Consider the following 16,572-nt stretch of genomic DNA (forward strand, 5'->3'; position numbering starts at 1 on the left):
CACCTAGTTCTGGGATCAGAATTTCAAGCAAAGGACGCCGTTGACTCACACGATTCTTCGTATGCTGCAACATTTAGTTTCCAGGGACGAGAAATTAACCTGGTTGTTGCACCATGGCTACAAGATAAAGCTCTTTCAGAAACTACAGCTGGAGAGGTAACCAGATTCGTCTTAAAATCCTTGCCTGGACTCAGCTCAGTAATACTAACCTTAAATATGAGTGATTTGCATGAAGTGCCCTATATTGTTCGTTACTACGAGACTGTCTTTGGGAAAGGCGTTTTAGACTATTCCATATTAGCATTTATCTGTGACAGTGAGAACCCGAACAATAGCAGATTGAAACACGCATTAGATGAGTTAGAAAACATAATCAAAGTATACAGATCCAGATTTTTTGTCATTTCACAGGGAAAGCTGGATACCGAAATAGCACTCAAGATTATCCAATACAATGATGCTACAATGAAAAGCAATGATGGGAAGTGTTTTAGGAATGACACGTTTGAGAAAGTTGAAGAAATGGTTAGAAGAGTACTACTATCTTCATCCAAGGCTAACCCTGGCATCAAAAGAAGTCGAGAATCCCGTTTCAGGGCTCGTGGAGCTCGTGATTACATTCGGCGTCTACGTCTTCAGATAAAATATCAACAACTCGATATCAAGAGATTGTTTTTAAAAGTCAAAGGTTGGTGGAATACCATGCTGGATAACATTCCAAAAGAATTGCGGCCAGTTATCACTACACTCATATCTATGTTGCTGAGAATTTTAGTCATGCATTTTGTTTTTCCGTACTTTACATCTTGGTAATACAAAGTGGGTGTGTGTGTGTGTGTGTATTATTTTGGAATTGTAACGTAGCTTGAACAATGTTTCAGTGATAACGCTACGATGTCCGCATTGTGGCAGTTTATAGTGATGTCTAGCACTGGGGCATCATACCACAGGCATGTAGCATAATGTACTTCCCAGTCATATCATCCTGACACCAGGTCAACCAGTCCCAACACTAACCTCTTTAATCTGAGGGCCAAGCGAGGCAACTGTTTGTACCAATTTTATAAGCCTTTGGTATGCTGCTGCCTGGGTTCCAACCCGCAACCCACGCATCTTTGGCGGACGCTCATATTTCAAAATGACTTCATAATCTACTCGTTGTTCGCGCCGCCGCCAAATCATATTTGGTGTGACTCTCATACAACGTCTTCCAATGCGATGTAGTATAAATGGCGGTTTTACAATGATTGAATGCAACAATGAAAGAGAGACAAACAGAGACAGAGAAAGAGAGATAGAGAGAAAAATATTGAATCAAATATTTAGCTGACCTGAACGAATAGGAATTTAGATCATAAAGGCAAGGAAGAAGTCAGATGGAGGTATTGAACGATGAGTTCGTAGCTTCTGTCATATCAGTAATATATTAGGCCTATTGCTGATTCTTTATGAAGAGACTTTGATAAAGATACGGTTTAGATGTGTTTTATTACAAATGAATTAGTTGGACCGACTTGATATATGACACTAAACATTGCAAACGATCTATTAAATAAGACAATATAACTCCAGTTTATTCCATCATAAATGTTAATTCATTTACATGTGTATAACTAGAAATTACAGTAAATCATTTCAGCGCAACGGAAGACTTGATGAGAGAAAGATTTTCAATCTCAGGTAAATGTATCCTATAGTAAATTTGCAAGTAAAGAATTACTAAAGTTCGCAATCTTTTAGAAAATAAATGTTTTCATTTTAAAATGATACAATAAATTAATAGATGGCAGTTCAGCTTAGGAGGAATTAGGCAAATGGATTGTAAAAAAGTCAACTGATTTATTTACAACTGCTACAAAAATATATTTAGAATAAATATTAATTATATTAAAGATGTATAAAACCTCAAATTAAAGTACATTACTCTAGCTATTGTGAGGGTCTGAGTATCTACGTTTTGACTGTTAAATGATGCTGTATCTATCCAAGGAAATTTAGTTTCGGACGACCAGGAGCCTCCTTCCTCGTAAGAAAACAACTTGAATGATTCAAATTCCAAACTCCTGGTCGTCGCTTTGTGTGATTGGCTGTAATATAATTGGACAACGGTTGGAAATAGGAACTGTAGGAAAAATCAAATATCGGATGAATAGGAGAATGAACTACAAAACAAATATGAATCTGAGATGAAAAGATTATAATCAATCGTTAAGCCGAAGTCATTACGACGTTAATATAGATGACAAGGGAAGAGAATGCGAAGATATCGAAACTTTACGAGTATCGACAATGTAACGAAAAACCTTGCGACTGAGAATAAAGGTCGTAATATATGACGGACGCTTGCAGTACGAGAGGGAACAAGAACGTACATCAACAAAGAAAAACATCACTAGTAAGTAACATAATGGTACACGTGAAAGATTTGGTATGGCCAGGTACAATGTACTTAATGACCAAGCTGGACAATAAATGATTATATGCCGGAAATGAAGACCTATAGCATTCAAATATATGAAGTGGATACCAGCTACATCTTAAAAATGTTGAAACATCTTGAACTACGAAAGACTACAAAGAAGACTACGAAATTTTAAACGACATAAATAGTAATGAAAATAATATAAGTACAATTATGAGGACATTAAAAATTCCCTAAAATCTTATTCAAACAAGAGTAGCAACATGAATTAAAAAATGCTAGATATTGCAAATGGAATACAATTAGAGAAAACTAGTAAAACTTTAATAAAAAACAGTTAGAAAACATTTACTAGAAACAAATAAAGAAGACGTGTGAAAACTTTGTCAGTGCTAAAAATACAATTTTTTAAAAATCATTTTCAAAATATTTTACATTTATAGCGCAGCATCCTTTATTAAAAGCAACTGATTCCAACTGACAACAAAGTTAACAGAACGAACTGAAATATGATTATATTACATCCAACGGAATTAGGAATTGTCCCAAAACTGAGAATAATTTTACCTATAATGGATGCAAATTGGTTAGCATTAATAAATATTAATGCCAAAAGCACATTACAGTATAGAACAGGAAATCAGGTAGCAACACACAACATTGAAGAAATGCTTGATAAAATATATATCGTACCATCTGAAATGCATAATGTGCACTGTGTACTGCTAATGCAGTTGTGCCTTTGACAACAATCGTTATAATAGTATATATTACAAGAGTAGCACTTGGCCTGCCATTAGCAAAATTTATAGTTAAAAAGGATCAGGCAATATTGTTCAGCATTTATTTAATAATGAAGTGAGCTGTCTTTAATGAATAATTGCTTTCACGTAACTTGATAACTCAACTTCTGAAAGCCTTTATACCTTCTGACATACTTTCACTTCGAATCATGTGCTTGGTGTTTGACCTGTTAGATATAGATCTGAATAAGACAAATCAAATAATGTATATAGAATAATTATGTCGGTGGTGCTCGAACAGTGTTCGTGGCTGTTATTTCTCTATGTTTGTGGTATGGTTTCATAACTTCTGTGTTTTGATATCTCTGCTTTACCATGATATTATTTTATACGGTTTGTTTTCTTTTTCCTATTTTAATGTGCACCTTTCTACATAGTTTGCAATTATTATTAGATCTATTATATAAAGTAATGTATTACTCTTCTCCATGCATATGACATATCTTGAAATAAATATTGTTGTCTCTAAGAACTGCAGTTTGTATTATTCTTTATAGCACCACGTTACACTATGGCATCTAATCAAACTTTGTTCCAGTTCAAATGTATAATTATGTAACATCCAGTTTTATTTCTAAATTAAATCTAGGGTTAACAAAGCAAAAGTGAAAATGAAACAAGGTTAGAAAAGACCCTGAAAATGTGACTTCACAAAAGCCATAATATTCAAGCAGAACAGGACTTGGTTGACAACGTTTCAAATGTTCACGTTAAAATTAAAACTGAAATAAAATGCTGAACTATTTAACAGAGAACAAAATGTATCACCAGAAACGGCAACCACATTATGGAAAAATATCGATAGTTGCAAATCTCAAAAATTGCAGTCTATTATCATATATTTTCTTTGCTGTAGATGTTTAACTTATCTAGTTTATTGGATCAAAAAGAAAAAAGACATTAGCAAAATATGTAAGAGACAAAACATAACAAAGTCGCTCACATGTAATCCGAAATGCACTTTTTTGTACAGATAGTAAACATTTGAAGCAATGAAATATGTTCTCAGACATATGCATCATGTTTTCCAAATTACATCGGAGTTTACAATTATTTCACTATAAACCGTAAATAAAAAAAATTGCAAAGTTCATGTTTGCAGGCTTTTTTGGCCAAACAACTAACTACGTACAAGAACACTCACTTTTGCCTGAAAAATTACTATTCAAGATATAGGGTATCATCTGGAATGAAGAAAGTGTATCTTGAGACAAAGCGGTAGTAACATTTACGTTTAAATAAAATGTAAATTCAACTGTGTGTCACGTGTTTGAAACAGGCTAAAACTGCAAAAGTAAAATTAAAAACAAACTAAATATGCTAGAGCTAAGCAAATGTAAGCTGCCAATTATTTCTTCAAAAATGATGATATAAATCAGAGAAAAACGTAAAGACTGCCACTACTGCGGCACATATGCTTCATCTCAGTTCTGAGTTAACTTAGGTTTATGTTGTAAATAAATTGTGAGATTAACAATGATTTTTGTTGAATACTATTCAGTTTACTAAAATACAAAATAACCTACAACATTGAAACTTTGAGTGAAGTCTGGCATGGCAATAGCATGCGAATACCGAGTTTAATTCAGGGTTGTAGGGCTAACCACATGTATCGTTCTTCACGACATGAATGCATGTGATATTTCACCCGACGGCTGGGAAGTCCAGGCCTAGGACCGAGGCTCATGGAGACTGACGGTAAGCAAGGGCATAGCAGTCGCTGATGTCAGGAGGCAGAGAAACGTGAGAGAAAGAAGAGCGCGGCAGCTACCTCAGTAACTCAGACTTTCCGGTATGGCTGCATCAACTGCAGTAGGGATTGTCACACGCGCATAGGCCTGAACAGCCACAGTAGACAATGCCAACACCCCAGAGACAGACGTCACTCCAAGAGCGCTATTCGCATGGTCTATTGAGCCTGAGCCTTCAGTGATGATGAGTTCTTCAGTGGTATCATTATACTCAAAGTCTTCTAGTCATTGCTCGCATTACAGATGTAATGAAATATCCGAGATTAAGTCTGTGGTTACACAACTTTCCCATGCTGCTCTACATGGCCTTATTCGCGATCGCTTAATACGCAAGTACAACACGAGGAACGCAATGCTCCCTTCCTTCTCATTGGCAACCGAAAATAACGTACTAGACCTATTTATAACTTCTTCCGGGAAATTTAAATTGCTAGATTGTCGTGTAGAAACAGACAAAAAATATGACGGACTCGCACATTGTTTCATGGTAAAAATGTTATTTGTAATGTATTATACTAATAAATAATGCAAATATTTTAAACATATGTCTACTACTTCTGGTATGTTTTAAATGGCTTCGTGTTTATCCTGATGCTAACTTGAAACAGCCCTCATCAAAACGGATAAAAAAACGTGTTGCGTTCTCGTAGACGAGCAAGATAAAACTTGAAGTTAATGTAATATGTTAATGGATAATCAAATTGCTAGTTATTTTGTCATTTGTTGTCGTGTCACTGACATTAATGATGTGAATACTTGATAAAGCAACTGTCGTCGGGTCGGTTTGCATTATTTGCTTTTATCTTTCTATCTCGAGATAATTTATGAAATAATAACATTTTAAAGATATGCTCAACACATGTAGGAAACAAACATCTTGCTTTTCTTTTAGTCACCAGTTGTAGTTGTCTCAGTCCTAGAGTTCTTTCTAAAGTGCATTGTCTGCTCCGTGTTGGAATATATCTGATTTACTATAGTACTCGTACACTCTCCCGTCTGTGCATACCCCCAAACAGATTTTAAAACTGAAAAGTATTTAGGAAAAAAAGGTAGTCATTTCATTCATCAATTTATAACTTCTAACCCGATTGTCGCCAGAAGACCTTAACACTAAATGAAATTATTTTTTGCAGCGTGTACTTTTCTTATCAAGTTTTCAAAGACTTTTATCAGTGTTTTCGAACTTCTAAAGAGTTTCCGTCTGTACCCGTACACGAATTCATATTTTCCCAGCAGTTCAAACTTATAACGAGTCTATCTATCTATCTATCTATCTATCTATCTATCTCGTAAGCCTAAACTATTTAGCCTATATTAACGGATGTGATATTTAATTCTACACACACACAAACTTACAAAAACACATTATAAAAAGTGTGTGAGAGAAAGATAATTAAATAAAACATTTGGTGATTTAAAAATAAAATAACGGCTAAAGCTACTGTCATTCATCTAAATGTACAATGTACTATACCCAGTTAATATGCACAACCTTTTAGGATAAAAATCGGATGATTTTGACGTAGAGGTCAATGACATAGTACTAAGCTAACATTTTGATTATGAAACATATGTATTATCAATGATTTGAATTTTTACTCATATGCCCTTACTTACTGAAGCAAATTTAATTGATGCGATCGCACCCTTCTTGCTAATAAAGATTCTTGCTAATAAAGATTCTTGCTAATAAAGAATGTCAGACGTAAGACTATCATTTGTTCAGGATGTAATATAAGGGCTGAAACGGCTTAGCCTTTCAGTATCGGACTTGCTACAAAATGGATAATGCCATCGGATCACCTTTGATCTGGTGCCGTTGTTGTTTTTCTTAGACAGTGCATTTGCCTCGGCATAGTGTAACCTTCATGTGTTTATGTGCAGTAGATGAAAACCAGATCTGATTTTCTAATGAAGCTACATAAAGATCGCACTAATAGTAATGTTTCACACCATATTTTCTTATAGAACAGTTGCAAGTAACCTTAACTTGCAATGTACCACAAAACACCCAACTCATATTTTTCTCTTTTAAAACCAGTAATACTAGAACATCATTTTGGGGTTTCATAAAATATTTCTTTCAGAAGGATTAATTGGCTTGATAAGTCCTTTTTTGATATGTTTTTAATTATCACAGCAATCTAGCAGTATGTGCAATCGCATCAGGCATTAAGGAAGCATTTCGTTTCATTCACTGGATAATGAGAGTAAAACAGAAGATTCCACGTGTAAAGTAGTTTTATAAATCGTGCACAAATTATAAATACAGACATAAAAAGAGAATGAAACAATACCAAGAGTTGCTTTTACTATCGGTTCTGAGGGGAACACTAATGACACTCGAACCAATATTTCTGTCCGCGTCGATTCGAGTCTCAACTCGGTGAACCTGCTTATGTAATAAAGCTTGCCAATGATTTATCGTGGGTCACTGGTTTGTCCTCCACTATATATATATATATATATATATATATATATATATATATATATATATATATATATATATATATATTCTAGCCGTAAATTTTGTCAGGCATAAACCTTTGGTGTGTATATATATATATATATATATATATATATATATATATATATATATATATATAATGGAAGTTCAGTCTTTAATTGCATTTTCACTTGTTCTCATATGTCATTTTTATCTTATTTCCCGACTTACATACTTTTATATTGAAGCAAACACTCCATAATGTAATGGAAAGTACTAGAAATGATAGCCATAAAATGTACGATGCTTTATTTCCACCCAAGAAGACGTTTTGTATCTCACGTGAGTTCTGCTAAATACAGAAGCTCATTTTCGCGATCCCGACGACCAATCAGATAATTTCCCAATTCAGATCAAATTTTCTTCAAGCTTAGATTTGTTTTTGATGGCGTTTGGTACGTGTGCTATATTTATTAATTGCATCATTAGAGTCTTCAATCTTAATTATCTACACTGTGTAGTCTGGTGAACGTCAGCGGCTTAATTTATTCTTATGCAGTATCATATGAACAGCCAAATCTAGTCGTTGTTCTTTCAAGATAATTCCTGTGTCAACTAATTTATGGCTCCGGATACGTATTTGAAAATCATACATCTTTAGGGCCTCTTTGACAAATTTGTATGACGCATTTAAACGAAAGATCCATGTAATCCTCTCTGTTACGTTACACTCATTCACAGAAGTGGATATACTCATAAATTCTTTTCAAATACTATACGCATCAATCTGTGATTTTTTTTACATCTCGAGGAAATTAGATATAACATTCTCATATAAATTTTCATATACTCAATATAAAATCTAGTTGCATAGACTAAAAAAGTATCGCTAAATAAAGTAACGAATATCAACAGAATGCGATCATTATTCCTATTTCTACAGTAGGACAATCACTAAAATAAACCTTAGAATGGTGTACTCGACATTATTTTAGTGTCTATTGCATGCTATTACAAGACAAAGTTATATTATAAGAGCAGGATAGTGTACCCGTCTCTCGGTGAGTACACAAAAGCTGTACACGATACAAATATATTTTACTGGTGATATAATGACCCCTTTGCGCTTCATCTGCATGCATAGACGGGAGGGCAGGTGGATCGGCTGAAGTGTAGAAGGCATCGTTTTAAAGGAAAATTCGTGACCTTAAAAGAAACTAACAATAATCTGCTTCAAATAGACTGATTTTATTTGCTCCAAGGACACTCTTCTTCAGTCAGACGTGTTTTATAGTGTATGTGTAAATACATCGCCGGACAGTTTATAGGGTCGGCTCCAGATAATGTTGTGCACATTTTCATTATTACTGTTAGCAGCTAAAATTAGGGTGTCACTTTAAAGAGTGCTGGGGGATTGTGTATTATTTTATTTTTTTGTGTGCAAAGTTCATAAATTTTGCTTTTAACTTTTTTTCTGAATCAGAATGTCCAGAAACCAGTAAATTAATATTGTCTTCATTATTATAAGGCAATATTACACTTTATTGTGTAGTCTGCGACACGAAGAACAAGCAAACCTCGAGATGCTTTCACGTTATTTATGTGGTAACAGAAGGATATTTACTGCTGTCGCTGACGGAATAAAATCGTTCAAATGCACAGAAATTCATTATCCAAGAAATGTAGTTGTTTGATATGTAATTTTAGAATATGTCATTGCTATTGTAATGGGATCATTGGGGTCATGTCTAATTAATCTCTCTCTCTCTCTCTCTCTCTCTCTCTCTCTCTCTCTGACACATACACATACAAATGTACCATGTTTTTGGATTATGTACTAAATACAAGAGAAGCAGAAAAGACATTATTCGATATAATTTACTTTTAGTTATTTCTTAGCACAAAATTTCAAATATGTCAGTGTTGTAAGCGTGAATGAAGAGACAGTGTTTCTATTTGGTTTAAATGTAAGTGGTATTCAGTATTCTACTCGTGTCCTGTTTGGTGGTTTAGAAAGAATTAATTCTTTTCTTGTTGCAAGTGGGTGTATTCATGTAATGTTGGTCTCTGCTTCTTAGCTTAGGCAATAGGTTGGCTTACTTGAATAAGTCAAAATGCAAGCGCTTCAAACAAGAGGATTACTTGGCAATTCGTATAATTATTTAGCAAACTCAGCAGTTTGATTACTCCAAAACTGCCTACGACTGTTTAGGTCTCCCATGAGATGACTTTAGTCAATTTTCATTAAGCTTACACAGCACAAATGAGAATAATTTGATATTAAATTAAAGATACACATGAAAACTAATCAATTATTTTTGCGTAACGAAGCTTTGTCCAATTTTAATTAAAGTGTTCGGCTTAACTATTTGCACAAGTGACATATTTCATAAAGAACACTGTTCTAACCCCTCTTCTCGTTTTAATATCTGACAGTCAGTGGCTATTTTGAATTTGTCTTCTGACAAGGTGGCTCAAACAAACAATATAGGTCTCATGCATAACTGAAGTCCACCGTCATTATACCAAATTGGCATGCATTTCATTACCTTTAACCATTGTGATTTTGAGATACTTACATAAACACGTCAACTAAGTTGGTCATTCATTTGAAGCACAAATCATGGATTTGATCTATTTGAGTGTAATTATCAGAGGTAGTCACCAAACAAACGAGTTTATTTTCAAGCCTGTATGAATTGATAAGCATAAATCTCATGTGTATTAGGCTAATGCACAGGCGTAGCTGGGGGGGAGGGGGGTACATATGTCCCCGGGCGCCAAGGTACAGGGGCGCCAAAATGAGGCTTACAACGTTACATTATAATAAGTAAACAAGGGTAATATTCAAAAATGTGATTAAACGGGGAGGGGGCTGGGGCGCCAATTTTATAGTTCGTCCCCGGGCGCAAAATATCATAGCTACGCCTCTGGGCTAATGCCCTCTACCTTAAATGTTAAGGGTGACCAAAATACAAAAACTAACCAGCTAGACATTAAGGATTTACATACAAGTGTGGAATTTTTTAAATAAAACACTATCCTATATAGTTACAAATTCCAAATGGTTTGTTTGCGTTAATGTATTGCATTTCCAAATGGTCCACAAGTTATCATCCTGACAAATGGTTATGAAGCGCCCCTCACAAGTTATCCATTCTCCTTCAGACTAGTACCTAAAATTACATTTCTCACGTATCAGTTTCATCGCGTTTCACAGTTGTAAACGTTAAAATCTTAGTCACTGTGTTCTTCTTTCATATATATATATATATATATATATATATATATATATATATATATATATATATATATATATATATGCTTTAGATATAAATGGAGAGGCATGACATTCAAGGTTTACGTTGTTCATTAATAGAATGGGTGAGAAGTGTTACAACTGAATTCTGCCATTGTTGAGTTAGTTCATTTCTTCTTTAATGTTTAATTACTCTCAAATTATAGATATTGTGTTTAGAGAAATTTAATATGTCAGATTCAAGCTACAAAGGTAATGTGGAAAGGATTGTTCGTACAGGTACTGATTTGAGAAGACCGGAAAAATGACAATTTCTTAAGGTCTCACGGGTTATTTTTTGTTGCTAATTTTAAATATTATAATAGTTCTACATGAAAGAGATAAATAAAAACTTGCTATTGATTTTTGCAGAGAGTATGGTTGTAATAATTAAAGGTATTCGTGTTAACTCAATGCATAAATTATGGCTTTAACGAAGAGACAGCATTTTCTTGAACCCCTCTTGTATTGTGCTAATTTCTGACAGTCAAAAATTGTTTTGAAATTTTACACTGTCTTTGTGGCTGAAACAAATAAAATGGGTCCTATGCATGGTTGAAGTACGCTGTTATAATGATAAATGGCTTGCTTCTAATTAAACACTTTAAGTTTGAGACATGTACATAAACATGTAAACCAAGCTGGCCGTTCACGTTAAACACAAGTTATCAGTTTGATCTCCTGTACATGTCTGTCAAATATTGTCACTTAACAAATGTTTTAATGTGAATTGTTACGACTATATGGCCGCAAACTAAGTAACTAATAAAACAAAACTAACTAGTTTAGTAAAAATAATTATTTTCCAGGAACACTAAATGAAAAGTTAAAAAGAACTTGCAGTATTGTGAATTAAATACCAAACGCATTAAAAGTTCTATCACAAGTCCAAAAGTATTGAGTATTCCAAATCAATCCCAGTTTTGAATGAGCTGATGTGCCAATTGTCTTGATGAACCACATTGATATAATACAGTGTCCTTGAATGAATTCACAATAATCTCAAATATGTGATTTAGTCCAAAATGTCAATGAGCACTTTGTAATCCAAATAAATAATTTTTAAATAAATGATTTTTCACAAATTCTATTTGAACACCACTAGCAAAGATTTTAGAGACGGAACTTAAAGTAGGAATGAATAATTTTATGTACTTCAGAATTGTAAATAAAATCTAAGACACAATAATATAACCAGGATGAGGGCCATTGTCCCATCAAATTTGTAAACAAGTTTTCTTCTAGAACATTGTAAGGCTTGACCTTGAACTCAGCTATTAGTAAACAGCTTATTTATAACTTACGAACAAGACAAAATTTAGACACAAGACTCATGTCCTCTACCTTAAAGATTGGGAGGTATTAAAATACGAAACTATCCAAGAGGACCTTATATCGCCTGACGATGCACACCTGTCTGAGTGGTTAACTGACTTAATCAGTATTCATGAAGTGTATATTGGTACATACAGCTCGTTTTCTAACTATGTGTACATGCTCAATTAAGAAGTTTGTAGATGCGCATGTCTCAAAACATATTCTGGTTTTATCGTCATTACACCTGTATTTTGCCAGGTTTCAATCGACAGCATACGTATTTAGCGATCTGCAACTACCAGAGGCAGAAATGAGGCAACTAAGGACCATTTTCCGTGTTCCATTTAAAACATGGAAAAGACCTCAAAGGTAAGAATGGAGTTGTGTTATTTTAATCTACTCATTTCGTTGCGTATATATCCATGAACAGATAAGCGCGAGATTGCAGTCATTCATGTGACGTGTTTCAACATATTTCATCAGCTTTTCTGAAAGAGAGAAAAAGTCGTATATCTGCGACATATCTCCAGGTTTCCATTGTAATTTTACGGAGACAAATTATCAGTGTATGTATTTTATATTTTCAATATTTAACACCAATAATCAACATGTTTGCACCGAATACCATTAGTGTAATAAAGCACTCAATAGTCTTTTTGTTTGCTTTTCTTTATATGTCAACGGTAAAATCTAAGGTATTGTCGATTTTAAAAAATTGCTATCCACGCAGTGTCCTAGATTTGATAAACAGCTATAGCTGTGCAACGAAGAGGTTCAATAGATACGTTTATTTGCAATGGTATAAGACGTAATGGCTTTGTGTGTACTATTGATTCAGTCTGTCGAAGACTCAGTTGTTCATTCACGCAACATTGCACACGAATACATTTTTTAAGAAGAAAAAAAAACTCTTTAGGAGAAATAGTACTAAAGCTAAATTTCTTACCTACTGGTTACTATCAAGTTACGGAAATTGGAGAAATAAATCACGATGGCCTCGTATTCACTTAAATAAGGAGTGAAGAGGCGATCTGTGCAGCAAATTAGATTCGTCCAGTGTTCAAAAACCTTTCTTTTCTAAACATCCTGCCCATCATATATATTTTACATTGATAGGAAGCGTCGCAATATTACCGTAAACGTACAAGAGATACCATTGTTCAGCAATTCTGAACCTTTTTTGAAAATAAATCCGATTCTTGATAATCTCACATTTCACAGACGTGGAGGACGGAATGTTTAAAGTAGGTAATTAAGGAGAGTGTGGTAATTTGAATTAATCTGTGCATCCTTTTTCATTTAAAGATGTTGAGATCAATCTTTAAGAAAGGAGATTACACTCTATGAAATGTAATTATTGGCTTCTTGACATCCTCGTGCTTTTCATGTGATGGTTGTAAATGCATGCAGCAAGTGACCTAGGACGTAGAAGTCCAAAAATGTTCTCATATCTTAATTTCAATAGTAGTGATAACGTGGAAAATTCCATTTTACGGCCATGTGTTCTCGTTAACTATTCGTTTCTATACTGTTATGGTGGACTATGACAGTTCCCGGACGGTCTTCATGAGGTATATAGGTACCTGGGGACCAGTCTTGGCTGCATAAATTGCTTGGACTTTTACATGCCGGGAGTGTAATACACAAGGAGTATGTGATGCATAGCTGATTATTTTTTTCATGCCAACTGTGCGTGTATGTATGTATGAATGCATGTATGTATGTATGTGTGTATATGTGTGTATGTTTGTGTGTATGTATGTATGTATGTATGTATGTATGTATGTATGTATGTATGTATGTATCTTTGTATGTATGTATGTATGTATGTATGTATGTATGTATGTTAAAGATCTCAGGGGTCAGTGCTGGTGGTCTTATTGTTATAAGATGTGATATGTTTCAGTGTGCGACATAGTAGCCTGGCTCCAGATGAAATTGACAAACACAAGAATAATTCTGATGTACAATTGTTTTGGTTAGAAAGTTTACTGTCTACTCATGTATTATGTGTAACAAGACTGTATTGTGTTTTGGCTTTTGTTTATAATTATTCGCTATGTACATTTAATTTGTATTGTCTTTATTGCCTTTTTCTATAGATGATGGTAGGAGCTGAGCCCACCTGACTAATGATTATTTTCACAAAGATTATATTACATAGCTAATAGTTCTGTATGATTGTATATTATATTCAAGATCATTAGTACTTGGAGGTAAATATGCTTATAAATGTTGAGCTCTAGATCTAGATTTGTTCAGAAATTAAGAATGTTCTATTAGCAAATTGTTTACTAATTTGATGGGAAAATGACCCACATCCTGGTTCTCTTATTGCGTCATAGTTTCTAATATAAATTTTTCTTACTTCAGAATTACTCATTACACATTTTGTTAAAATCAGTTTTAGTGGAATCAATTGAAATTGTGTTCGGTTAATATTTGAGAGGATTTATTATTTGTTGATTTTACAAATCTTGTTGGTTTTTGCTCTTTTCTGTTACTTTGTTTAAGACCATAGAGTCATAACAGAAAATTGAAGGAACTCGTCAGGGATACAAATTTCTTTAAAATATGTTAGTAGGGTTCCATTTATTTAAAATCACTTTGTTTGGAAATTATTTTAGTCTCTGGGATTCTAATTTCACATATTAAAGTATTCTTTTTGTAACCATCAAACTTTCAGTGTCATCTAAAGTAGAAAACGATATTTTAAAATCTACCAAAGATGGGTTACAGTTCCCGACAAATTGCTTCAGCTTTCCAGACAATATCATCTAAAGTGAAACCTTCTTTAACGAAGCAAGAAATAAAACATTATTTTTGTCCAATATTTAATAGAAAATAATTTTAGGATAAAAGAATTTTGGGATGATTAGTAAGTCTCTATCTTAACCTGAAATGAAATTAAAATAATTGAAATTAAACAACAGATGGAAATAGAGATAAGAAAGCCTCGGCTTAAAACAAAAGGATTAAAATCCAAAACCAGAAAGAGTAAAGAGAAATACAATTGCAGAGAGAGAGAGATACAAATGCAAGTGCAATAAAAAGAACAGGGAGAGAAAGGAAACTCAATAGAAATTCAAACGATTAGAACTGACAAGGGAGAGAAAGGAAACTCAATAGAAATTCAAACGATTAGAACTGACAAGCGGAAAGCGCACATACCCCTTATACACAAGTTCATGTTACCAGAAATATCAGTGTAGAACCCATTGTAAAGAAAAACGGGTAGATAAATATTGTCCTCCTTTTGAGAAGATTGCCGAAAATTTGTAATGGCCACCAGAGTATTATACTTTATTAATATTTATTTATCAGCAAAGTTCATGAAGTCAACACTTCACTATTAGTACAATAAAGAGCTGATGTGTGTGTGTGTGTGTGTGTGTGTGTGTGTGTGTGTGATTTAGATTTTTAACGTAGCTTGAACAATTTCCCAGTCATATCGCTACGATGTCTGCAGTGTGTCAGTTTATAGTGCTGTCGAGCACTGAGGCATCATGCCGCAGACATGTAGCATGATGTCCCACCCAGTCACATTATCCTGACACCAAGCAGACCAGTCCTTAACACTAACCTTTTAATGCTGAGCGCCTAGCGAGGCAGCTGTTAGTATCATTTTTAGAAGTCTTTGGTATGACTCGGCTGGGGTACAAACCCATGACCTCCCGCATCCGGGGCGGACGCTCTAACCACTAGGCTGTTTAGGATGTGGTTCACGAATGTATCTTGAAGGGTTTATGAGTTCGTAACTAAGGCATATAGAAAATTAAATGGATGGACCCATAAGGGATCTGGAAGGGAAAAAGAACGAATATTTTATACGTGGTGTTCCGCTAAGAATGTTGATAAAGATTACTACAAACTTCGGATGCTGATATTAGTTGAACTGTTTAAGAATTTAGTCCATAGTGACGTCAAGACTTACCTTGATGAACAAAAGGTAGAAACTTTAGTAAATGCTTCTCGTACAGCTCATGACTATTCATTGAATCACAAAGTTTCATTTGTCAATAAGTCTTCTCTCACCAGTTGTTTTTGGTAAACATCCATCTCAGTCTCATACGAGCACTTCCAAATCTCAGTCTGGCGCAACTTTTAGGAATCCAACTTCTGGTAAAACTGATCAGATATCCTTAACTTTTCCAAAGTGGAACTATTGCAAGAAGAAATAGCACGTCATTGATGATTGATAAAGATAGAAAAAGAAGCAATAAAAAAACAGAGCTATTCCAATTGCTGTTATTTCCAAGTGGTCAGGGTCACGTTATTATACTGAAAGCAATACATTGTTAGGTCAAGCAACTGAAGTCTGATTCTATTATAGAGAATTATGAACCATTCATGTTAGAAGGTTCTGTATCACTTGTTGGTGATTCTGTCAGACCTATCCCTATTAAAATATTACGGGACAAATGCAGAGTCTTTATTACTGGGTACATTGCCTTTATCTGAGAGGTCTTCCTGTAATGAAAGTGTTCGAGGATATTCGTAGTTTACTAGGCAATGAACTAGCTGGAGATAAGGTT

At 34.2% G+C, this 16,572-nt stretch overlaps 2 protein-coding genes across 2 annotated transcripts in view; both read left to right on the plus strand.

The window, feature by feature from the left end:
- Positions 1-835, plus strand: part of LOC149802201 (GTPase IMAP family member 7-like) — a 29,382-nt gene extending 28,547 nt beyond the window's left edge. Inside the window, exon 3 of the mRNA XM_089956612.1 lies at positions 1-835. This exon is cut by the window's left edge and continues 110 nt beyond it. Within this exon, the coding sequence (XP_089812738.1) occupies positions 1-813 (813 nt within the window). The 3' untranslated portion in view covers positions 814-835.
- LOC149802200 (GTPase IMAP family member 7-like) overlaps positions 1-16,572 on the plus strand; it is a 76,041-nt gene that overhangs the window by 52,964 nt on the left and 6,505 nt on the right. Inside the window, exon 2 of the mRNA XM_089956613.1 lies at positions 12,296-12,406. Within this exon, the coding sequence (XP_089812739.1) occupies positions 12,348-12,406 (59 nt within the window). The 5' untranslated portion in view covers positions 12,296-12,347. The remainder of the gene's footprint in view (positions 1-12,295; positions 12,407-16,572) is intronic.

This window comes from Sinohyriopsis cumingii, chromosome 4 (assembly GCF_028554795.1).
Source record: "Sinohyriopsis cumingii isolate HCF-2022 chromosome 4, ASM2855479v2, whole genome shotgun sequence".
In the NCBI taxonomy this organism is placed as follows: domain Eukaryota; kingdom Metazoa; phylum Mollusca; class Bivalvia; order Unionida; family Unionidae; genus Sinohyriopsis; species Sinohyriopsis cumingii.